Genomic DNA, 22,662 nt, shown 5'->3' with positions numbered 1-22,662 from the left:
GCTAAGATAATTCTATTTAACTACAAAGCCGTTATTTATATGCCGTTCTCGATATCTGTGTTACAAGACACCATTTTTCTGTTACTATCACTTCCAACATCGTGTCTGTGCTATAGATGACAGTGCTATACTTGCAGCGTGTGCATTTCTGCTTGGCTTGTCGGATATGAAATCGCTATTCTTGAATCAACCCTGAATCCATTGTTAGAAGAAAGTATATTGTCTAATCATTTCGCTCAGCAACACCACATGCTCCCTCACAGCACTGAGCACGCAAACATGCCTCGCTCGCCCCACTCACTATAACGTCTCCGTTGGCGCAAAATCGCGACAAGCTTCCACTTCCATCTGCTGCCTCTTGCGTCTTTATACTCGAACGCCCCTCACGGGAAGATTCCTCTTTGGTACAATTTTTCGAAAGAGCTTTTGTCAACTCGACAACCGCCAACATCTACCATGGCCGCCAACGACGCAGACAAGCTCGTCACGTCGAACGACCCGGAGCACCCCGCCAACCTCATCCCCGCGCTGTGCGCCAAGTTTTGGACGCTGGGCTGGGTGACGGGCACCGGCGGCGGCTGCTCCATCCGGGATGAGTGAGTTTTTTGAAATTCTTTTTCTTTCTGTTTTTCCTTGCCCCTTCCTGTCTCTCCTTCCGCCCTACTTGCATATAAACCCCCCCCCCCCGCGCTGCTCATCATGTAAGCTCCCCCCATCGGCTGACCCCCGTTCCTTCCCCTCAGCGACCTCGTCTACATCGCCCCGTCCGGCGTGCAAAAGGAACTCATGAAGCCCTCGGACATGTACGTCCTCTCCCTCGCCGCGCAGACGGATCCCACCCGGACGTACCTGCGCGCGCCGCCGCGCCTGCGGCCCAGCCAGTGCACGCCGCTCTTCCTCGCCGCCTTTGCCCGGCGCGGCGCCGGCTGCTGCATCCACACGCACTCGCAGTGGGCCGTGCTCGTCACCCTGCTCCTCGAGCAGCAAGGGGGCGACAGCAGAGTGTTTGAGATGAACAACATTGAGCAGATCAAGGGCTTCGGGCGCGGGTTCGGCAAGGCGGGCAACCTCGGGTACCACGACACGCTGCGCATCCCGGTCATCGAGAACACGCCGCACGAGGAGGACCTGACGGAGTACCTGGAGGCGGCGATGGAGGCGCACCCGGACGCGTACGCGGTGCTGGTGCGGAGGCACGGTGTGTACGTCTGGGGGGACAACGTGCACAAGGCCAAGACGCAGTGCGAGAGGTACGTTGATTGACCGAGGAGGAGGAAGGGGAGAGTGGGCGTTTGCTTGCTTCGGGACGTTGCTCTGGCTAACACTTCCGTCGCAGCCTCGACTACCTCTTCCAGCTGGCCGTCGAGATGAAGAAGCTCGGCATCCCCTGGATCAGCGACATTCCCCGCATCGCCCCTGATAGAGCGTAAATGGGCAGCATATCCCTACTTTCTCTTTCAAGGTTTTTGGCAGTTCGACTTCTTTTGGTGTACACGGGTCGGGGGGGGTTTATCAACAAAAAAAGCGTTGCGCGTTTGTGGTTGAGAGTTGTCCCGCCTTCAACAGGGCAAGGGACCCATGTCATTTTGTGATTTCATCGTTATCACCTATCTATGTCCAGGGAGTTGTCATTTACATAATTCGTCATGAGAAGGAGAAAGAAACCAGACGCACTTTTACAATTCGTCCTTTTCATGTGCCTTGCCCTCTTCTTCTGCGGCTTTGTCCTCTTGTCCTCCATCCGCTCCTGTCTCGTCCGCTGCATACTCCTCGGCTGGCTCCTTTGAGGCCGGCTCGACTTGCTCAACAACTTGCTTCACAGCCTCCTCCACGGCTTCCCTGACCTCCTCCTTAACAGCCGCACCATCCTTTCCATCCACCCTGATCGTAGGGAGCGCCTCGTCCGGCACGCCCTTCACCTCCACCTCCACCTCACCACCACCACCAACACCCCCCGTCCCCACCCCTGCCGACTTGCCGCCGCCAGCCGGCATCACCGCCCTCGTCGCCGCGGACCCTACCCCGAACAGCAGCCTGAGCGGGAGCACCACCAGCCACCACAGCGGGCCGTACAGCAGTCGCCGGAACGCGAGCCACGCGGCCGTCACCGCCAGCATGTACAGCGCCGTCTGCAGGTACCACGTGTCGCTCTTCTGCGAGCGCAGCAGCGAGCCGAGCAGCGCGCGCGACTGGCCCAGCATGTCGTCCAGCGCGCCGTACCCGTCGTCCAGCCGCCGCAGCGCCGCCGTCGACTCGCTCAGCGTCTGGTGCGCGTACTCGCTGCGCCCCAGCTCCGACGCGATCAGGTCGTGCGCGCGCCGCAGCGACGCCGTCACGTTGCTGCTGGCGCCGACGGTCTGCTGGTCCGCATCGGTGAGGCCGCTGCCGGTCGCCGACCGGCTCCGGCGGACGCTTCGGGGGGAGCGGTGGTGGTGTTGGGCGGTGGTCGTGGTCGTGGCGGCAGTCGTGGTAGGTTCGTCGTTGTTCTCGGCTTGCGTCTCGGGTTCGGGGGGGACCGGCGGCGCGAGCCAGGATTGGCGAACGAGCTGCCTCTCCAGCTCCCGGGCCTCGATCAAGCGCTTCTTCGCCTGTGACCGGGCTTTTTGAAATTCGTGGCGGTATCTGAACAAACACACACACACACGTTTTGTTAGCACACGCAAAACGCGCAACGATGGCCAGAAACGCCAGAGTCCGGGGCCATTGGACAGCCCACACATACCGTGTTAGGTCGTCGCCCACGCGGGCCAGGCCATCCAGGAGCCTCTCCTTCTCGTGGCCCTCGGGCCGCGCGAAGCCCGACCGGGCGATCAGCAGCTCCTGCTCCTCGAAGCCGGCTCTGATGTGCTGCCTGATTTCGGCGATGAGATCGTTGGCCTCCTCGCTGTTCTCCCCGGGTGGCGGCAGGGCGCCGGGCTGAAACGTCAGGTTCGCGAGGCGGTCGACGAGCACCGAAAGCTCGCCCGCCGACGTTTGCAGGGCCGCCAGGCGCTCTTGCAGCCCTGGGAGGACCAACATGGCGCGAGAGGGAAAGGCCATAAGAGAAACGAAATATCCCAAAAGATTGTGTAGACGATATGATTGTTCAATATATAATATTCGTATTTGTGTGTGTGAAGAAGAAAAAGCTGGGAAATGCTAAGCAAGCTCAAGCTGGCCTCTAGCAGTTATTAGTGACGAAATGCCTGGGCTGCATTCACGGGTGGAGCTTTTTGAGACCCTTGTACCGCGAAATATGCAACAATCGGGGGACAATGCCGCATCACCAAATTTCGACATCTCTGCTCAGGGTTCCTTGACAGAGAGAGCGCGCCGAACCAAACATTTGTCCTCCTCCCGATATATCTGCCGCCCAAAATGATCACCAAGTTCATGACCGAAATCACCGCGCGCTTCAACCCGTTTTCCGCATGCGCCAAGCCCGCCCGGCTGTTCCTGACCCTGCTGCCGCCCAACGCCCGGACGACCGGGACGACCATCAGCACGACGCTGCTGCCACGCACGTCGACGGAGCCGAGCTCAATTGCCGTCAAGTTTAGTACGTGGGCTGTGGGCTGACTTTTTCTCTGGAGGAGAAAAGGGGAAAGGTCTTTACTAACCTATTGAATCACAGAGGACGGCAAGGAACTCACTTTCAACACCAGCAAAATCACAATCAAGGGCCTGGTCGAGGAAATGGACCGACACTCACGGAAGCTGCAGAAAAAGGCCGATCTCACAGATTAATATATTGTACAACTACGAGCACACACTATGCATTTTTCAGCGGCGTTATACGGGAGCTATACATCAGCTCCCTTTTGTATCACTTATTAGGCGAGGGGGACATGTACAATGTGTAGAGGACCAAAACTTTTCAAATATTCTCACCAGGTGCTTTTTGCCCTGGCATCACATTACGATGATGAATGATCCTTTTCCCAATTTCCCAACTCAGATTGCTTTCAAATGCGCCTTAGATTTAAGCAGAGGCGCCGCTGATGAAGAACCACTTGTCAATGGAGCTGTCAATCTTCTCAGGGGGGATCTCCTGGTTGCTGGGCAGAGGAGGGAGCTGGTCGGGGGCGATGCGAGCGGGAGAGTGAGAGACGGTGACGTTGGCACTGCAGGCGTATTAGCATGAGGGAATGGCTGGCAAAAAAGGCTCAACTTACACAGAGACGTCGCCGGCGGGAGTCTTGCCGGTGATCAGGCGCTCCCAAGCCTCACCGCACTCGCGGATGACGTCAAGGGCGTAACTAGAAAATGTCAGCAATATGAATCGAACCAGTCAACCAAGGATTAATCTTACGCCTTGTTCTTGCACTCGCCGGAGAAAGCGAACTGGTTCTCGGGCTTGCCGTCAGGGATCTTGTAGATGCGGAACCACTCATTGGTCGCGCGGAGGAGGCCAGGAAGGTGGCGCTCAACGTCCTCAACGTCGTTGAGCTTGGGGGCGAGAGGGTCGTTGACGTCAATGACAATGACCTTCCAGTCCGTCTCCTCCTCGTCGAGAAGGGCCATAACACCGAGGACCTTGACCTGCTTGACCTGGCCAGGGTAGCCGACAAGCTCGCCAATCTCGCAGACGTCGAGAGGGTCGTTATCACCCTTGGCCTTGGTCTCGGGGTGGACGGTGTTGGGGTCCTCCCAGGTCTGCAAAGATGCGCGTGTTAGTTATGATGCAGGCCACGGTGACGCGTGGTGTCAACGGTGCGGGTTTGGCGTACCTGGGGGAAGGCACCGTAGTTCCAGAGGTAGCCCTTGTGGGGGAAGCAGTTGCGGACGAAGCGAAGCTTGCCCTTCTTAACATCCTGCTTGATGGGGTTAAGGAGTTCCTCCTTAGAGATCTATCGAAAGAAAACCACATGTCAGCATGCAACTTCGTAAGTGTCTGACGCCGCTTTGCTAGTCAGGCTGCGTCATTTCAACCGCGGGGTTAAAAAATGGCGGCGGTCGAGGAGCACACGACCCAGTAGGAACGGCACACAAGGCAAACATACCTCGAGCTTGCCATTGGTCCAGCGAGGAATCTCAACAATCATGTTGAGGATGGTCTGCTCCTGGTTGGCGTAGAGAGGGATATCGTGGAAGGGGGAGATGGGGACGCCATCCTTCTCGATGTAGACTCGGTGCTCGAGGGTGTTGGGAGCGGCAATCTTGCGGACCGCGTAGGGGGAAGACGCCATGGTGGACAGTGAGCGATGCGTGCGCGGCGCAGGGCTCTGGAGGTGGTTTGCGATCTGTGAGGTTCGCTGGAGTGGCGATTGGGAGGAGGAGGAGGAGAAAGAAGAGGAGGCGGAGGGGGTACGAGGGGAAGAAGAAGTTGCAGCAGAGAACTTGGTGGTACTGCCAGCACCACCAGATGGAGGGGGCGGGGCAGCGAGACCCATTCTTGAGGCAAGGCGAGTGGCCGTAGAGCCAGTCACTGCAGCACCGGTCCAAATCGTGCGCTGTCCTGGGTAGGCGCTGACACTGACGGCGTGATTGGCTCGACCCAGTAGAGGCGACGATAGGCGGCGTAAGGCGTGATGCGAAACGCTCGCTGGGGCTTTCATGGAGGGACAAGGACCCGGACGAGGGGAGAAAAAAGAAGGGAAGACAAACAAAACACGGGGGGCTGAGTTGAGGTTGGAGGTTCGGGGTCGGACCCGGTCAATCGCGGAAAGGGCTGTTGGCCGAGGCTGTTCACAATTGATTCTAACAAGAAACAAGAAGGACAATGCGAGATAGGTGGTAGGGAACTGGTCGGGATTGGGAAAAGTCTCTTTTGCCGCAGAACCAACCACGAAGATCCCTCGGAACCGCACGACCAGAATAGGGGCGGCATTTTTTTAGTGGATGCGGCGCCCTGCCGAGGCCAACTGCAGAGCGCTGCGTCTTGGCACCGTCTTGTCTTGGATGGTCCCTTGAGGCTGAAAATTGACGCCATCTACGAATGAGGCACTGATGACTTAATATATTGGTAGATGGCTCTTATAAGTATGAGCAGTGTCAGTGCTGGGCATAATTCCACTGGCGACTATTCCTTCCAGATCCTCTTTCCTGCTACCATGACAGATGCACAATTTAGTAGGTATGTACTAGATCCGATCTGTGTACAATTAGCTCATGGGAACAGTTACGCATTGCATAATTCATAGTCACCATTACTATCACAATCATAGACAAAAAAAAAATACTCCGTGGCAACAGAAACCCACCATATCAAAACACGAAAACAGTTGCAGATAACCATCACGAACAACCATCAGGTATCATCCACACACAATCTCAATATTGCCTCCATCATGCGGCAGTGGCTTTTTCGGTAACCCCTTCCTCCACATTGAGCTCCGGTGCCTTATTAGTCTCCTCCTCGGTGGTAGTCGTAACGGCGGCACCGGTGCTCTCAGCCGTGTAGTGATCCGCCTCGGGCTGCCAGTCGCGGAGGTCGTCCTCGGCGTCGTTGAGCACCTGGCGGGCCTGGCTGGCATGGTGGTAGACGGGCTTGGCATCACCAGGGACGACGGGGGTGTCGTCAAGAAGCTGGAGCAGACGGCGGCCGTGCTTGGCCAGGATAATCTGCTTCTCGGCGCGCTCAATGGTGGCAGCAAACTCGGCCTCGTAGGCCTCCTTGAGCTTCTGACGAGTCTGTGGGCGGTGATGTTAGCAAGAACAAGCCTAATGCTCAACAACGAGCCGGCGTGTTAAAACATACGATATTCGTCAGCTGAGCCTCGGCGACGAGGTTTTCGGCTTCGGCGCGGACAAGCTCCTGCTCGAGAACGACCAACTTGGCACTCTCGGGTTCCTTCAGCTTCAGGCGCTGAATCTCGTCAGCAATCTTAGCCTTGCCGTCACGGCTCGGCTGGACGCTCTTCTCCGTGTTACGGATGGCCTTGAGGTAGCCGCGGGAATCATCAATGGCGTGGGCGTACGAGTCCTCCTGCTCGCCAATCTCGCTGAGGATGACGCCAACCTTGTCCGAGACGTCGCTGATGGCGTCGTCGCCGGTTTGCTCGCCCCACTCGGACAGCTGCGTGGCGATGGAGATGCGCTCGCGGCCGGCGGCCTCGTGGGCGTTGATGAGGTTGTTCTCCGACTTGATCAGGCGGAAGAGCTTCTTGGACAGCTCGGGCTGCACGGAGCCCCGCAGCGAGTTAAGGGAGAAGCCGCCCATTTTGCTGCCGCCGCCGCCGCCGCCTGAGCTGGAGCCCTTGTTGGAGCCGCCGGAGCGGATAGAAAAGGCGCGATTCCTATGAGGGGGTGCCGTGTCAGTCAGGGAGTCACTGTGCGAGGAGGATCGCCGGCGCGAGATGAGTCGCATGAGATTGGCGTCGTCGAAGCTTCGGCGGGGCATGATGTGACCAGGCAGACAAGCCGGGCCAGGATGAAGGGGGGCAGAAAACGGAGAGGAGGCCGGAGGAGGTTGTTGCAGCTCACATTGTGAAGGAAGCTTCCGATAGAGTATTAGATACTGCTTCTGCATGTTAGTCAAGAGCTGTCCTTTTTCGTGGCGGAAGCTGCGGGCTGCCCGTTTGCGCCCGTTTTCGGGCGGCAGGAAGCTCCTCGACAGCAGCGCAACCAAAAGGCGACATACTTGAGAGTGAGGGGGATTACGAAGCCTTTGAAGCTAAGCTTGTAGCAAATCTGTCGGAAAAGTAGAAGCAAGGGTGATTCCTGAGGGCAAAAATGTCGAGCTCCAGCGTGGTCGTGCAGATGTGATCGACAAGTTTGGCGGAGCCAGCCTGTGCAAGGCTACGTACGGGCAAGTATTTAAGAAGACGGCCGAACAAAAATGTTATGATGGCAGTTATGACGAGACTAGGGCCAGCTTTAGCAGCTTAGCATGGGACGATAGCTGGGCATCTGGGCAGCGAGAACACCGGCAAGCAGCAAGCGATGTGGCAGATGGACCAGAGAGCTAAAAGCTTAAGCCTTGATTCTGCTGAGGCGGAGGCGAAAAAGGGAATGCGTCATGATGTCATGCAAGCGCCCCATCTCAGCGTCACCAAGTCCAGGACAGGAATTAAACAAATTGAACCCCGCCCTTGATATTCTAACGGCAGCTTTTCAGGAGCGTCCGATTTCCTGTAATTATGCATTTCTTTAGCTACCTGACATTCTGCAGCAATCGCTTCTTAGTAGGTACAGCGGTCCCCATTCAGCGGCTCAGACAGTATCTACACCTCTACACCTTAGCAGCTAAGACACACAGCAAAGAAGCATAACCAAATCAAGCTTGATTCTAATGATGTAATGAGATCTATGCCGTTGAAACAACCAAGGCCGTTTTCATTCGCCCGGCCTGGATACCTGTCTTGCGTCATGGCCAACGCCCCGTAATAACCAAAACCTAAATACAATACAATGCAACCTCCCACATCAGCAGTGCCAATCCGGGTCGGCCCCAAGAAGAAGAGTGTGCGCGGAACCCCTTAGAAACCATGATGACCCCCGTGGTGGCCTCCGTGGTGGCCCCCATGATGGCCACCGCCGTGATGTCCACCAAAAGCACCGCCGCCGCCGTGATGCCCTCCATGATGCCCGCCAAGCCCGCCAAACCCGCCGCCTCCGTGATGGCCGTGGTGACCGTGATGTCCCCCGTGGTGCCCGCCGAAGCCGCCACCTCCCATCGGGCCCATCCCCATCCCCATCCCGCCTCCAGGGCGGCGACGACCGCCTCCAAGCAGCCCTCCCAGCATGCTCATTCCCATCCCGCCCCCATTGTGCCGCCCTCCTCCTCCGAGCATGCCCATGCCGCCTCCTCCGTGGTTGTGGTTATTGTTGTTGTAGTATTGCCCGCCGCCGTAGCCGCCGCCACCGCCGTAGGGTCGCGCCGGGATGACGTCGTCGCCGTATTTGTTTCTTGAGCCGCCGAGACACATGGCTGCAGATGTGCGTATTTGTAGTTTGTGGATGTAGTTGAAAAAGACCGTGTCAGGTGCTAGTAAATAATGCAAAGCGAAAGAGAAGCGCTTTAATTGACGTGTATAAGTAAGTGTATTGGTAACAGCTGCGCACAAGGAACCAATTTGAAGATGATAGTGTATGCCACCCAGCGTCCACACGAGATCAGCTCCGACTTATATACACCTTACTGCCACCGGTCTTTACGCGGGATTTCCCTCCGTTATCAAAGTATACGTCAACATGCTTTCGTACACTCCGAAAGCTGATGCCAAGCCCCCCGGACTGACAGTGTGGCTCAGTTCGCCCCCCCCCACCCCCCATTCGTCATGCTTTGATCACCAGCCCAGCTTATTCCCTCCCACTTTGTTGCTAATCTTGGAAGGAACTAAATCAAGGATCAAGGTCCTCTGTAATAAAAGCATCAATCGCGTCCCAGACCTGGTCACGAGGGTGGTGGGATCTACCTACCTACCTGTTCCTTCCCAAGTTTGCCAAGCGATTTCTCGTAGACACTAACAGGGCCCAATGCTAAACCCTCTGGCTATTCCCGGACGAGTTCACCAATTATGTATCATCTGCTTAGGCCAATCTCTTTCATTTCAGGATATCAGTCTTCCGTTTATATTATACAGAGCCTCTATATTGCAATCATCTCTCAGACTTCTCCTTTCACATATCCTTCCCACCCTTCTACCATTTTATTTCTTGCCAAATCCAACCTTGATGTTTCCAATAGCCCAAGCCGTGAAATACAGCGACATCATGCTCGCGAAAATCACAACAGGCTTGCGCAGCGATGATAGAAGCGTGACCTCGTAGGAAATGATAAGGTGGCGGTCACGGAACTCGTCGACCAGGTTGGCCGCTTTGATGGTGACCGACGTGCGGCCGACAGTGTCCAGATACGTCTTGACGACGTCGACAGACGTCTCGGTAATGGACGACTCGGGGATGTCGGTGGAGAACTTGACGTTCCTGATACATCAGTTAGCAAACAATTCCTGTTGTGAATACCAAATTTTACTCACTCTGCACCCTCGGGTAGAAGAACACGCAGGTTGACGCGGCCATACTCGACACCCTCGGCCTGCTTGGGCCCCTCCAGGAAAGGCACCTTGAGCACGTTACCGCCCGCGGCCGTGCTGCGCACAATGCTGGCCGCGTCAATGTTCCAGCCGATCGTGAAGGGGTACTTCCAGCCGCCAAAGATGGGGTAGCGCGGCTTCAGCTCGAGGAGGGCCTCGCGCTTGTTGCTCCGGAAGCGCGAGGTGGACACGTTGCCGATGACGTCGGTGAAGTAGGGGTCTGCCACGCCAACCTGCAGCGGGACGCGCAGCTCCTTGAGCGCGGCCGTGGCGCCGCGGTTGAAGTACTGCGACTGCGTCCACTTGGCACGGCTGAAGGGCGTCGAGAGGTTGGCACCGCGGTGCTCCAACACGTAGTGCTCCTCGAAGGCGACGTTGCCGCCCCAGTGGCTGACCTCGACCTCGCGGTCCAGCCGGGAGACATGCGTGACGGGCTTGGCGAACTCGAAGCGGACCCGGGCGGGTGATACAGCGCCGGCGGGCTGCTCGTCAAAGGGTCCGTAGATCAGCTTGCTGCCCTGCTTCTGAGGCGAATTGTCGATCTTGGTGTAGTCAGGGATGGTAGCGGACGCAGACTTGACTTCCGTCTTTTGCTTGCTCGTCTTGTACGCAGACGGGGCGAAGACAGAAAAGTCGTGGACCAGGTATTGCGCCTCGTCCTGTTCGATCGTGGCGGGGAGCGGGCGGTACGCGTCGAGGTAGAAGAAGGTGATGCCGAGGGTTTGCTGGGCGCCGGCCTTGAGCGGGCTGGGGAGACGAATTCGGTAGTATTGTGTATCACTGTGAAGAATGGCGTTTTAGAAAAACAACACGGGTAGACTCATAAATTCGAGCAATCGCCTCCTACCTGTTGGGGTCGTATTCAACCACGTCGACTGCAAACGGGCCAGCGCTGTCGTCCTTGCGGTCCTTTACCTCGAAGCCGCCGACGCGGGCAATCTGCGACGAGATGAATGGAACGTAGTATTCGTTCTGCGGCTCCTTCGACACGTTCTCAATGGCAACATTGATCTGCTCCTTGGCGTAATTCTTCTCGAGCGAGATGACGTGCACCAGGTTGGCGTTCCTGAACACCTGGGGCGGCTTAAAGTCGGCGGGCAGCTTGGCGCTCTGGGACGCGGCAGCAATGACGGGCGACAGCAGACCGGATACGACCGCTGCGACTGACAGGAGCTTCATGATGACGGTTGGCGAACGCGGCTGTTCATTGACTGCACAGGCCGTATGCGTGGAGTGACAGGTGTAATTCGGTTCGCAAGCTCGCTTGCTGGCTGGCCCTGTAAAGGCATACGTTGCTCCTTGAACTTAGTACTGGAGCTCCCCAGCCGGCAGCCGGCCAATCACAGCCTGTCGTGGGAACATTGACCCGCTTCCGATTTATGGTGGCGGAGGTCCAGCGATAGCGATAAAATCAGACAAGGAACTTGTAACAGAGTGAATTCGATTTTCTTGTCGTGCACTGATTTATTTACTGTTACAGAAAAATGAGCATTTTTATTCAAGTGGTTCTGAGATGTAGCCCGGCATGCAGCAGCCTTCGTTGCGAGACGCCATATCGTCGAGCAGATGCTCCAGGCTAGTTCGCAGTTGCGATAGGTCTGGAATCAACGTGTAACTCTTTGCTGCCATATAGTGGCGACACCTCTAGGATTGGATAAAACTTTCCAGTATCCAATATTCCCTCTTCCATTAGAGCTTAGTCCAAAGGAACTCCCTGGTATTCGTCATAACCAAGTGCAAGGTTCATGTTCTCTATAGAAGGCGTCAGTGGAATGGGCAGGGTACTTTAATCGCGGAATAACTCACGTAGGCACTGGGTGGCAGCACCCTTGTTGAGGTTGTCAATCGTGGCGCAACTATTGCGGGTTAGTGACACGGACTCTCCTCAGGACTTGGAGGAGCTCTTACACAACAACTCGTTGGCCAGTGCTGTCAACGGCGAAGCCACCAATCTCAACGGTATGCTTGTTCTGGATGGCTCTGACGAGCGGGGCTTCGCCAATCACCTTGACGAGCTTTTCACCAGCATATCGGTCTTGGTAGATTTGGCGGATGTCTCGCGAGGTCATGGTCTTGTTCAAGGGAGCGTTGATGGTAAGGTGAATGCCGCGGAACCAGGAGGCGCTAGGTCATGTCAGTTTGGGGGGGCACAGTAAAGGGGGAAGAAGGGAGCAACAGACCAGTGCGGGATGAATGAGGCCGAGATGCCAAGCTGGTGGTTGATTTCACGCTCGTGCGTGTGACCAGTCAAGCTATCTGTCGAGATATTAGCTTCCCCAGACAATACCAGCGTGACGACCCAACAAATTCTTACATGGCAGAAGGTTATCGTGGAGAAGAGCAACGTCGTTCTTTGGAGAGGGCTTGGTGCCGGCTCCGCTGTAGCCCGAGACACCGAAAACGGTCGGCGAAGCACCCAGATGCTCCAGGATGGGGTTGAGCGCCAGCAGCGCACCGGTCGAGTAGCACCCCGGGGTGCTAATGCGCGTCGACTGAGCAATCTTGGGCCGTGCCAGCAGCTCGGGAAGCCCGTAGGCCCACGACTTGTCGAAGCGGTAGTCGGCCGAGATGTCGACGACGACGCTCTGGCTCTGGCCGAGGGCGTCGACGTATGGTCGGCAGACGCCGTTAGGGAGGGCCATGATCCAGCAGTCGACCGCGCCGTCCTTGTCGAGGCGCGCGACGTCCTCGGGCGAGAGGTTCTCGTAGACGACCTCGCGCTTGGTGTAGCCCTTGAGGGCCTGGCCGTCGAGCTCGCGCGAGGAGACGTGGCGCAGGTCCATGTTGGGGTGGTTGTCGAGCAGGTCGATGAGGGCCTGGCCGGTGTAGCCGCGGGCGCCGATGAGGCCGATGCGCGAGGGCGCCTCGTTGGAGGCGTTCTTCTTGCCGAGCGGCGGGTTCGGGTTCGTGTTGAGGGCGGCGGCGGAGTAAGCGAGACGGCCAGTGGAGGAGAGGCCGCGGCGCTGGCAGGACGGGGTGATGACGGCGGCCCGGGGCGCGGCGGCGACTCGACGGGCGCCGATGCGCACCGCCCCCGAAGTAGCAGAGAACATGATTCGGATCGAAGAAGGGGGCCCCAATTGGCCGCGATGCTGGGGAAGAAGATGGGGATGAAAAAGATGACCTGGTGTAGCGTCGTCAATTCTGGGGGTGGCTTACTCTTATTAGTGCCGTGCCTGGAAGGCGGTGGCCGAAATCGGTGTCCGGGGGTGAGTGGCACACTACCCTCGAGTCTACCTAATTGAGAGCTTGAATCAGATTTTGCTTTGGGTTTGGTGAGTTATTGAGAATTCAAGGTAATTTTACTCCGTAAAACGTCAATTGGCCTATTCTAATAATGCAATTTGCAAAGTACCTAACAATGTAGCTATAGTTTTGCTATGTGGACAATTTCAACTTTTCGTTCAATACCTCTGTTTTCAAAATAGGGTCACCCAGAAAAACTAGAGGTCGATGAGAACGTAGTTTCGTGACCTTGCATAAACAGGCAATATCGACATGACTGATAACATGACTGGCACAGTATCTATTCAATATTCCTTCAGTGTACTCGCTGCGGCAGTCTGCAGACCAATCATTGCATATACTACTGTCATTTAATTCGTCGCCCGTGACAAGCCCTTGTATTTGGCTGCATTTACTCACATATATACATTGATACCCACACTGAGCTCCCGGTTATCCACCACTTTTTATTCGACTGGTTCTGTCGTTCTTTCGTGAGTGGGTGAATGAAATCAGTTACCTCCTCTCGTAAGGGAACGCAGGCTGTGAATGCATGTACTTCGCATTACTAGCACGCAGTTCCCTACTACCTAGGTAACTGCTGATACAGTTGAGACTCTGGAGTTCTGGTGGGCCTATCTACCTCCAGAAATGGGCCGAATGTAAATCCAGACATTTTGGTTATGGATAATTGCCGCAAGGGAATTAACTTTTCTGTGGATCTGGTAATGATGAAGCTTGAAAAGGCCGCAGAAACGATCGACGATGGACTTGCCATCAGCCAGTAGCGCATAGCGCAAAGCCCTTCCACGACCAAGGTTGAGGTGAATGGTTGAATCGAGGCTCAAAAAATTACAGCGAGTTTCAAATTTCTTTTCACATTTGAATACTAAACTTCCCCCTTTAGCTTTTTCCTAAACTTTTGATTGCTATCCTTCAGAATCTCCCCGTGAATGCGCCTATAAGTGGTGCGCCCGGTAGCCATACCATGATACGGCAAGGCTTCACAGATGAGAGCAGCATAGTTACATGTAGAGCAGGCCAGGAGAAGCAAGACATTTAACATGTAAGCAGAAACAGATTGGTCGAAATATAATAAAGAACCGCAGCGAGTATTTGTTCATAATAAAACTGGGACAGGAGCAGTACAAAAACTGCGCAACCAAGGTACTAAGCATGCTGGTTCCACGCCTAAATACCACCAGTAGCTATGACCAGTCGTCGCGCAGGCTGCAGCCCAGTGATAAGCTCGCAGCTCTGTCCCGGCCCAACTTGCATCTTTCAACCCAACCAACCTCTCTGACGCACCCTAATCCCCTCATCGTCACTGAGCCGACGGTTCGACCCTTTTCGCCTCCTGCAACCGTATCCACCACCTTTCTTCACGATCTCGTCATCCCGCAGGCGGCCCCTCGCCCGTCCAGCCGTACAGTAGCTACCCCTCCATACCCCGCGACGCAGTCAAAATGGTTGGCCTAGGTCCTCGCGCTCCGCCCTCTAGAAAAGGTACGTTCCGGACGCCACGGATATTACGGTAACACGATCAATCGACACTGTTACACTACTATTTTGCGATGCAAGACTGTCGTCGTGCTGCGATGGCCGCCATCGGTTGCTGCGCTGAAAGCTAACAACTGCCGAAGGGTCGCGGGCCGATGTTCCCAAGTGTACCATGGACGCGATCCGCAAGATCGAGGAGCTCTTCACTGTCGACACGGCCAAGCTCAAGGCAATTACCGATCATTTCATCTCGGAGCTTGCAAAGGGTACGTGCCGCACCAACGCTAACCCGCGCAGTCCGGTTGCGCAACGAGTAGCAGCTGCTAACCGTCGCCAGGCCTCAGCAAGGAGGGAGGCAGCATTGTAAGCACAAACCAGTCTACGTCCACTTCTACGACGCATGCTAATCGGACCACAGCCCATGAACCCTACTTGGGTCATGTCCTATCCTGATGGCAACGAGACTGGCACATTCCTCGCCCTCGACATGGGCGGCACCAACCTTCGCGTCTGCCAGATCACCCTTACCGACAAGAAGTCTGAGTTCGACATCATCCAGTCCAAGTACAGGATGCCCGAGGAGCTCAAGACCGGCAAGGGCGACGAGCTGTGGGAGTACATTGCCGACTGTCTTCACCAGTTCCTCGAAACTCACCACGGCGACATCAAGAACATTGGCACGCTGCCCCTTGGCTTTACCTTTTCGTACCCCGCTACGCAGCACTACATTGACGAGGGTGTCCTGCAGCGCTGGACCAAAGGCTTCGATATTGACGGCGTCGAGGGCCAAAATGTCGTCCCCATGTTCGAGGCTGCTCTGGTCAAGCGTGTATGTCCAATGATGCGCTTTGCCGCGTAGCATTCTACTGACATGCATCCAGGGTGTTCCCATCCAACTGACTGCTCTGATCAATGACACTACCGGAACGCTCATGGCCTCGGCTTATACTGATCCCAGCATGAAGATTGGCTGTATTTTCGGCACCGGCTGCAACGCCGCATATGTCGAACACTGCGGTTCGATCCCCAAGCTTGCGGACCTGGGCCTCCCCGACGACATGGAGATGGCAATCAACTGCGAGTGGGGTGCTTTCGACAACGAGCACAAGATTCTGCCGCGCACCAAGTACGACATCACCATCGACCAGGAGTCTCCCCGTCCTGGCCAGCAGGCGTTTGAGAAGATGATTGCGGGTCTCTACCTGGGCGAGATCTTCCGCCTCACCCTGGTTGACCTGCACGACGAAGAGCACATCTTCGACGGACAGGACATTACCCCTCTCCGCAAGGCCTACAGCCTCGATGCTTCCTTCCTTTCTGCCATTGAAGAGTAAGTCTTGACGTCGCACTCAGTCGCGCGGTGCCTAATGAAACTGTGCCATAGGGACCCTTTCGAGAACTTGCAGGAGACACTAGACCTGTTTGCCAACAAGCTGCAGATCAATGTTACCGGCCCGGAGCTTGAGCTTATTCGACGCCTCGCTGAGCTCATCGGTACCCGTGCAGCCCGACTTTCTGCCTGCGGTGTCGCTGCTATCTGCAAGAAGAAGAACTTCAAGACCTGCCACGTCGGCGCCGACGGCTCCGTCTTCAACAAGTACCCTCACTTCAAGGCCCGTGGAGCGCAGGCGCTCAAGGAGATTCTCGACTGGCCCGACAAGACCGACCCCAAGGCTGAGGACCCGGTCGAGATTCTTGCCGCTGAGGACGGCAGTGGTGTAGGTGCTGCCCTGATTGCTGCGCTGACGCTGAAGCGTGCGCAGCAGGGCAACTTGGCTGGCATTCTTCACCCTGAGCGGTTCAAATAATCATGCTACCATTGTCCTACACGAAGAAGAAAAAGAAATGTAGTCAAGTCACTAGCGGGCATTCAAATATAGTGATGCTATTTCATCCAGCTGGATGCAGCACGCAGTCTGCAACTCGGGCTTGGGTGCATGCGTGTATGCGTCTATCATGAGCAAATAAATAGGTATAAGAAAATATCGCCATCGATGCGTGCATGATTGCTAGCCCATGAAGGTGCATGTGGGCAGTTTATACGCTGGAGAAGAAAAGTAATTTTGTTAGTAAAAGCTGTAGAATTCATGTGGGGTGACTTCTTTTCTTCACTTACTGTCCAGCGTCCAGTACCGTCTGCGAACGCCCTCCCAAGCGCCCTTGCCGTCCTCGCCGAGCCCTCGCATGTCGACCTCGACGTCCTGCCACTCGACGTCCAGCCCGGCCTCGGCCGCGTGCATCTCGAACACGCGCGCGTACACGTCATAGCACACCCGACGATCCGCGCCCAGCCCGTTGAAGAAGCCGAAGCGGCCCTCGGCGTTGAGCAGCGCCGGCACCCAGTCGCTGAAGAAGTCGCGCAGCTGCGCGTAGTCCTCGCCAAAGGTGTCAAAGTAGATGGCGTCGTAGAGCTCGCCGCGCTCCGCGAGCGTCGGCACCACGTCCTGCCAGCGGCCGGGCAGCACCTGGAAGGCGCCGGGCTCGGGCCCGCTGGCTTCCCAGGCGGGGTTGAAGCGCGGGTGGCCGCCGGAGGTGACGTGCGCGAGGACGCCGGGGTGGGCCTCGATGATGTGGTGCTTGGAGGGGTGGAGGTCGGCGAAGAGACCGTCGACGATGCCCATGCCGAAGCCAATGTTGAGGATGCGCGGGCCGGGGGAGGAGGAGGAGGAGGGGGAGGGGAGGAGGGTGGCGACGGAGCGGCGCATGATGTCCGTCTCCCAGGCCATCATGACGCCGTTGAGGTCCTCGTCGAGGAGCTTGTCGCCGTCGTAGGTGATGGTGGATTGGAGGTAGTCTTCGCTGGTGACCGTCTTCTCGCCGGCGTCTGGGGCCACGAACTGCGCCGGCGTCGGCTCTTCTGTGTCCTTGGCCGGCGCGTCCTCCTCCGCCACTTCACTCTCCCGCTCCTCTTTACCCCCCGTGGCCTCTTCGTCCTCCTTAGCTTCTTCACCCTGCTGCTGCTCGTCAGCTTCTCTCTCCATATCCTCTTCGTCGTCGGCCGCCCCTGACGACAGCTGCTCGTAGCCGCCCATCAGCCCAAAGAGCATCTCCGCGCGCACACCGGCGTCAACGAACATGCGGTACAGCGACTTGTGGCCAAGGCGCAGCGCTGTGCAGCCGGGCGTCTCGTTATGGTCGTCGACATCGTTCCATATGGCGCCAGAGAAGAAGAGCTCCTGGATGCAGGCGCGGGCCTCGGCGACCTCGCTGTCCTCCTCTCCCTCCTCGTCATCTTCGTCTTCGTCGCCGCCGGGTTGCGCCGTCGCCGCCGGGCCGCAGCCGCGGACAACGGCGTGCAGCGGCGTCTCGCCCGTCTTGGTATCCTGCTCGCTGGCGGCGCCGGGTCGTTCGAGGAGCGTCTTGAGGGTGGTCAGGTCGCGCGACCAGGCGTGTAGCAGGACCTGGCGGATGGCGTCGGGCGAGTCGGCGGGGATGCGCGCCTCAAGGGCGTCATTGAAGTCGGGCATATTGTTGGGGACGAGCCGGGTGAGGTATCCCCCGAATGAGATTTTCGATTTACGACGACAACCGAACACAACGCAAGTTGGCGCAAACTGAACCCTGGTTCTTTCCTTGGGGATTTGACGGGCAATTTTTTTTAGTGGCGGTATAGAGTCCGGCGCTTGTGGAGGGGAAGCTTGGTGCGGGCAGGAGGGGCAATACTGGTAGGTGCCCAAAGAAAGCGCCAATTAAAAGCGCCTCGTTACGATACGCCTCCGGAGGAAGTTTGGAGCTGGAATGTAGAAACATCCTACAATTTGAAGTTTGTAAATTGTGTACATAGGTCACAACAGCGTAAAGGCCGTGGCTGGTAGACTCAAGCTCAGTTGAAGCGGGCACCTGGATTGATAGCCCTTACTTTAGTATCAGCCTTTGTCTGTACAAGGCAAGCCTGTATACTAATAATAATACAAATGAGCAGTAAAAGCTGGAGGCTAGCTACAGAATAGCTACATAGCTCTATGTTGATTGTCTGTTTGCTAGGTAAAGTACTAGACAGATGCGGCGAGCAGTGCATAAAAGCCTGTATTCAAAGGCGCTAGCGATAACGCACATGAAATATTTAGGTTACAGCACTTATCAGACCCCTGGCAACCTAAAATATAGGACGCACCAGCTGGGATCAAAACGCCACAGTGGACGAGGCAGCCAGCTGCAACGGGCAACAGGGAATCGTGGCCCGCTGTAGCCCCCACGGTGCAGTGGGCAAGCGGAAACGGCACCGACAGGCTGTTCCAGGCCTCGCCTTGTTGCGTTCTTCAGTGGGTTGTCGCCCACTGTAGCGTCCTAAACCGTTGCGTATAGTGGTCAATTTTAGTGGGCTTAGCGACAAGCCACCTCCCCCTCCTCACCACGTTTTAGTACTGCTGACTTTGATTCGCCAATTCGTCCACAACCAGCTGCTCTCTCGCCGACCGAAGCTTGTCCCTGCTCGCATGGCCCGTTTTTTGCATCAACATTATAACCAACGAATAATCGTCGACGACCGTCCGAGATTTTCTGCAGAGAAGGAAAAAGCGTCGGCTGGTGAGATTTCCTCCACCTCTTCTTCTTCTCCCTCCTTTCAAAGGTGGTTACCTACTTGCCTGTCTGCTCTTGAATTACGTTGTTTGCGTCCCAGCCCGCTTTTGATCCATCACTCCCGCCCGCGCCAGCCAGCCATGCCCGCATGCTGATTATCAAGGACCTCAGGAAAATCAACAATCGCTGGACGACGCCTCCCCCCGGAACATTTCGCGCACGGCCCGGTGTTATCGTCATGAAGTTTGGCGAGCAGCTGCGTTCCAGCGTCATCCGCGAGTACCAATGGTACTACATTGACTACAATGGCCTCAAGTCGGAGCTCAAGAACAGCACCGGCCCAGCCCCGGCCGACGGTGTCGGCCCCAACCAGTGGTCCGAGGACGACGAGACGCGCTTCGTAGGCCGCCTCGAGACCGAGTTGGAAAAGGTCCACACCAAGCAGCAGGTCAAGGCCATGGAAATTTCCCGCCGCATCGCCGTCTCCGAACGCGAGGTCCGCGACGTCGTCAACCGCCTCCAGGAGCGAGGCCTCAGCGAGGAGGGCCCCAGCGAGGAGGAGTTTATCCTGCTTGAGGAGGATCTGTCCGATATTATTGCCGATGTCCACGACCTTGCCAAGTTTGTCCAGCTCAACTACACTGGCTTCTACAAAATCATCAAGAAGCACGATGTAAGAAGACTATGACGCATAGTTCGATCCCCAGCCCCAGTGACAATGCTAACCACGGCATCCCCACCATATAGAAGCAAACCGGCTGGCATCTGCGACCCGCGTTCGACACCCGACTCAAGGCCAAGCCCTTCTACAAGGAAAACTACGACGCCTCCGTCATCAAGCTGTCCAAGCTCTACGATCTCGTCCGAACCCGAGGTAACCCCGTCAAGGGCGATTCTGCCGCTGGTGGCTCCCAAGCCAGCTTCGTCCGACAGACCACCAAATACTGGGTTCACCCAGACAACGTGACTGAGCTCAAGCTCATCATCCTCAAGCACTTGCCCGTCCTCGTCTTCAACGCCAGCAAGGAGTTTGACCCCCAGGATTCTGCCATTACCTCCATCTACTACGACAACCCTGACACATGGGATCTCTACGAGGGCCGTCTGAAGAAGACGGAAGGTGCCGAGGCCATCCGTCTCCGCTGGTATGGCGGCATGCAGAGCGAGACCATCTTCGTCGAGCGCAAGACTCACCGTGAGGACTGGACCGGCGAAAAGTCCGTCAAGGCTCGTTTTGCTCTCAAGGAGAAGAATGTCAATTCCTACCTACGAGGCGAGCTGCTCCCCGGCGCCATCTTTGAAAAGGCGCGCAAGGAGGGCAAAAAGTCGGAAAAGGCCATCGCTGAGGACGAGCGCCTTGCTTCTGAGGTGCAGTACTCGGTGCTGAAGAAGGGCTACAAGCCCGTCTGCCGCTCCTTCTACAATCGCACGGCCTTCCAGCTGCCTGCAGATGCTCGTGTCCGTATTTCGCTCGATACCGAGCTCACTATGGTCCGCGAAGACAACCTGGATGGCCGGGCCCGCTGCGGCGACAACTGGAGACGTATGGATATTGGCATCGACTACCCATTCTCTCAGCTGCCCCCGGAGGACGTTGTCCGATTCCCGTACGCCGTCCTTGAGGTGAAGCTTCAGACCCAGATGGGCCAGGAGCCGCCCGAGTGGGTTCGCCAGCTCATTTCATCGCACCTGGTCGAGGCCGTGCCCAAGTTCTCCAAGTTCATCCACGGCTGTGCCTGCTTGTTCCCTGACCGTATCAACCTACTTCCCTTTTGGATGCCCCAAATGGACGTCGATATCCGCAAGCCTCACACGCACGACTTTGGAATTCACAGGGCCGCGCTCTCTGGGACGACGACGACTTCTGACGACGACGAAGAGGACTATGATTCCGACGAGGAGGATGCTGTCAGGCCCTATACAAGTGCCGGGCGGCCATTCTCCTCCCAGCGGTCCCGACGCGGAATGGCTACCGATATGGAGGGTCAGACGGTGGACATGCCCACGGCGAGCGAGGACTTCCCCATCTACGACTCGGATGAAGAGTACGATGAAAACTACGAGCTGGAGGAGGCTCGACGAGTCGGCGGCTGGCACTACTACTCGACGCTGTTCGCCACCAAAGGCCATGCTTGGGGTCAGGCGGCGCTCAGCGCGCTGTGGGCGATCGTACCCCGGCCGCGCAGCACGCAGGTGTCGCGCAGCGCGCGCCAGCAGATGCTGTTCGGCGATCAGCCGGTGCAGTCCAAGAAGTTCCGCGCGCCCAAGGGCAAGAAGATTTACGTGCCCGTGCGCGTCGAGCCCAAGGTCTTCTTCGCCGCCGAGCGCACCTTTCTCGGCTGGCTCGAGTACTCCATCTACATCGGCACCATCGCCATGACCCTGCTCAACCTCAAGAGCCACCCGACCCCGGCGTCGTTCTGGGTCGCCGCCATCTTCACCCTCCTCGCCCTTCTCAGCCTGCTCTACTCAGTCGCCGTCTACCTCTACCGCAGCGAGGCGATCCGCAACCGCCGCGCTGCCCGCTACTTTGACAAGTGGGGGCCGAGTGTGCTCTGCGTCTCCCTGTTCGTGGCCGTCGCGCTCAACTTTGCCTTTGAGGGTCGTGAGCGGGCCATTTGGTGATGCGGGGGCGGTCGCGGCAGGCCGTCTTTGGGGCTTTGGTTATGTGTGTGTCGTGACGTTGTTCTTTCTTGTTTATGTACAAAATAGTGTGGTATGGAGGGAATCGAGGGGAAGAGGAGGAAAGCTGCTGTTGAAGCAGGACCGTAATCTGTATTTGTGTGTTTGTACAAAGCGTCTTGTTTTTTTAGGGCATATATAGTATTGTATTCCTGCAACAAAACCGATCTAAATACAACCTTGTTATGCATTCACTGACAGAACTTCGTACCATGCAGCGATAAAGCATGCTCAAGTCATGTTCATACTCTTGATTCAAAAAGTGTTTAAATAAAAATTTATCGATCTCGATGTGTTTTGTGCTCCCTTTCTGGGCGGAAGAAATGAGCAAAAAGATTATCTAATGTTGAGTAAAAGGGCAGTCGTCTGAAGAACCAAAAAAAAAGGTATAAAGAGAATGAGTCTGGTATAGAAGAGTCAAGAAGAAGAAAAGACTGGAAGGGTATATGACTGTGGATATATATGTAGGCTTCCACGTGAACTGACATGAAGACGCTCAACGATGAAAAACAAAATGACGAAGACAAGGGTCTTGTGACATAAAAATAGGAGGGAGCCTAGAAGTGAAGAAATGGAAACGCAAGGGGAAAAAAAAGAGTGCCTATGTAGATGAAACAAGAGGGCGCCCATAATTAAGGCGAAACAACCAGAAACGAGGGTGAAAGCCCAGGATCCCCGATCATGACAAAAAGCTCCCGATCTGGAGAAGAAAATAATAAAGGAAAAAAGAAGAAGAAGAAGGTGTAAAAAATCCGCTGTGCGAGTGCCATGTTGC

General features: G+C 56.3%; 11 protein-coding genes across 11 annotated transcripts; 5 read left to right on the top strand and 6 right to left on the bottom strand.

Moving 5' to 3' along the window:
- Positions 1-456: 456 nt before the first annotated feature.
- ISF_00176 (Class II aldolase/adducin) lies at positions 457-1,430 on the top strand (the record flags this gene model as incomplete). The annotated part of the gene is made up of 3 exons (XM_018843783.1): positions 457-596; positions 744-1,250; positions 1,337-1,430. 3 exons carry the CDS (start codon positions 457-459, stop codon positions 1,428-1,430), a joined length of 741 nt encoding a protein of 246 aa, XP_018708233.1.
- A 246-nt stretch (positions 1,431-1,676) lies between these two features.
- ISF_00175 (Sec20 domain protein) lies at positions 1,677-3,018 on the bottom strand (the record flags this gene model as incomplete). Its single annotated transcript, XM_018843782.1, has 2 exons — positions 1,677-2,622; positions 2,723-3,018. The coding sequence occupies 2 exons, from the start codon at positions 3,016-3,018 to the stop codon at positions 1,677-1,679; spliced, it is 1,242 nt and encodes a 413-aa protein (XP_018708232.1).
- Positions 3,019-3,357: 339 nt separating this feature from the next.
- On the top strand, positions 3,358-3,726 carry ISF_00174 (mitochondrial ribosomal protein L44; the record flags this gene model as incomplete). The annotated part of the gene is made up of 2 exons (XM_018843781.1): positions 3,358-3,538; positions 3,614-3,726. The coding sequence occupies 2 exons, from the start codon at positions 3,358-3,360 to the stop codon at positions 3,724-3,726; spliced, it is 294 nt and encodes a 97-aa protein (XP_018708231.1).
- Positions 3,727-3,961: 235 nt separating this feature from the next.
- On the bottom strand, positions 3,962-5,372 carry ISF_00173 (inorganic pyrophosphatase; the record flags this gene model as incomplete). The annotated part of the gene is made up of 5 exons (XM_018843780.1): positions 3,962-4,103; positions 4,155-4,238; positions 4,292-4,635; positions 4,710-4,829; positions 4,983-5,372. The coding sequence occupies 5 exons, from the start codon at positions 5,370-5,372 to the stop codon at positions 3,962-3,964; spliced, it is 1,080 nt and encodes a 359-aa protein (XP_018708230.1).
- An 895-nt stretch (positions 5,373-6,267) lies between these two features.
- Positions 6,268-7,321, bottom strand: ISF_00172 (sphingolipid long chain base-responsive protein PIL1; the record flags this gene model as incomplete). The annotated part of the gene is made up of 2 exons (XM_018843779.1): positions 6,268-6,612; positions 6,680-7,321. The coding sequence occupies 2 exons, from the start codon at positions 7,319-7,321 to the stop codon at positions 6,268-6,270; spliced, it is 987 nt and encodes a 328-aa protein (XP_018708229.1).
- Positions 7,322-8,408: 1,087 nt separating this feature from the next.
- ISF_00171 (hypothetical protein) lies at positions 8,409-8,834 on the top strand (the record flags this gene model as incomplete). The annotated part of the gene is made up of 1 exon (XM_018843778.1): positions 8,409-8,834. The coding sequence occupies one exon, from the start codon at positions 8,409-8,411 to the stop codon at positions 8,832-8,834; it is 426 nt and encodes a 141-aa protein (XP_018708228.1).
- A 738-nt stretch (positions 8,835-9,572) lies between these two features.
- Positions 9,573-11,138, bottom strand: ISF_00170 (oligosaccharyltransferase alpha subunit; the record flags this gene model as incomplete). Its single annotated transcript, XM_018843777.1, has 3 exons — positions 9,573-9,849; positions 9,903-10,739; positions 10,807-11,138. The coding sequence occupies 3 exons, from the start codon at positions 11,136-11,138 to the stop codon at positions 9,573-9,575; spliced, it is 1,446 nt and encodes a 481-aa protein (XP_018708227.1).
- A 517-nt stretch (positions 11,139-11,655) lies between these two features.
- On the bottom strand, positions 11,656-13,012 carry ISF_00169 (N-acetyl-gamma-glutamyl-phosphate reductase, type 1; the record flags this gene model as incomplete). Its single annotated transcript, XM_018843776.1, has 5 exons — positions 11,656-11,711; positions 11,766-11,815; positions 11,868-12,083; positions 12,140-12,215; positions 12,274-13,012. The coding sequence occupies 5 exons, from the start codon at positions 13,010-13,012 to the stop codon at positions 11,656-11,658; spliced, it is 1,137 nt and encodes a 378-aa protein (XP_018708226.1).
- A 1,638-nt stretch (positions 13,013-14,650) lies between these two features.
- Positions 14,651-16,492, top strand: ISF_00168 (hexokinase; the record flags this gene model as incomplete). Its single annotated transcript, XM_018843775.1, has 6 exons — positions 14,651-14,690; positions 14,828-14,950; positions 15,022-15,047; positions 15,103-15,513; positions 15,566-16,014; positions 16,069-16,492. 6 exons carry the CDS (start codon positions 14,651-14,653, stop codon positions 16,490-16,492), a joined length of 1,473 nt encoding a protein of 490 aa, XP_018708225.1.
- A 300-nt stretch (positions 16,493-16,792) lies between these two features.
- On the bottom strand, positions 16,793-18,151 carry ISF_00167 (Arginine N-methyltransferase 2; the record flags this gene model as incomplete). The annotated part of the gene is made up of 1 exon (XM_018843774.1): positions 16,793-18,151. The coding sequence occupies one exon, from the start codon at positions 18,149-18,151 to the stop codon at positions 16,793-16,795; it is 1,359 nt and encodes a 452-aa protein (XP_018708224.1).
- Positions 18,152-19,353: 1,202 nt separating this feature from the next.
- ISF_00166 (vacuolar transporter chaperone 4) lies at positions 19,354-21,830 on the top strand (the record flags this gene model as incomplete). The annotated part of the gene is made up of 2 exons (XM_018843773.1): positions 19,354-19,878; positions 19,953-21,830. The coding sequence occupies 2 exons, from the start codon at positions 19,354-19,356 to the stop codon at positions 21,828-21,830; spliced, it is 2,403 nt and encodes an 800-aa protein (XP_018708223.1).
- Between the last annotated feature and the right edge of the window lie 832 nt (positions 21,831-22,662).

Source organism: Cordyceps fumosorosea, assembly GCF_001636725.1.
Source record: "Cordyceps fumosorosea ARSEF 2679 chromosome Unknown scaffold_1, whole genome shotgun sequence".
Lineage (NCBI taxonomy): Eukaryota > Fungi > Ascomycota > Sordariomycetes > Hypocreales > Cordycipitaceae > Cordyceps > Cordyceps fumosorosea.
The sequence above is the reverse complement of the archived record's forward strand: the minus strand, read 5'-3'. Positions and strand labels throughout refer to the sequence as shown.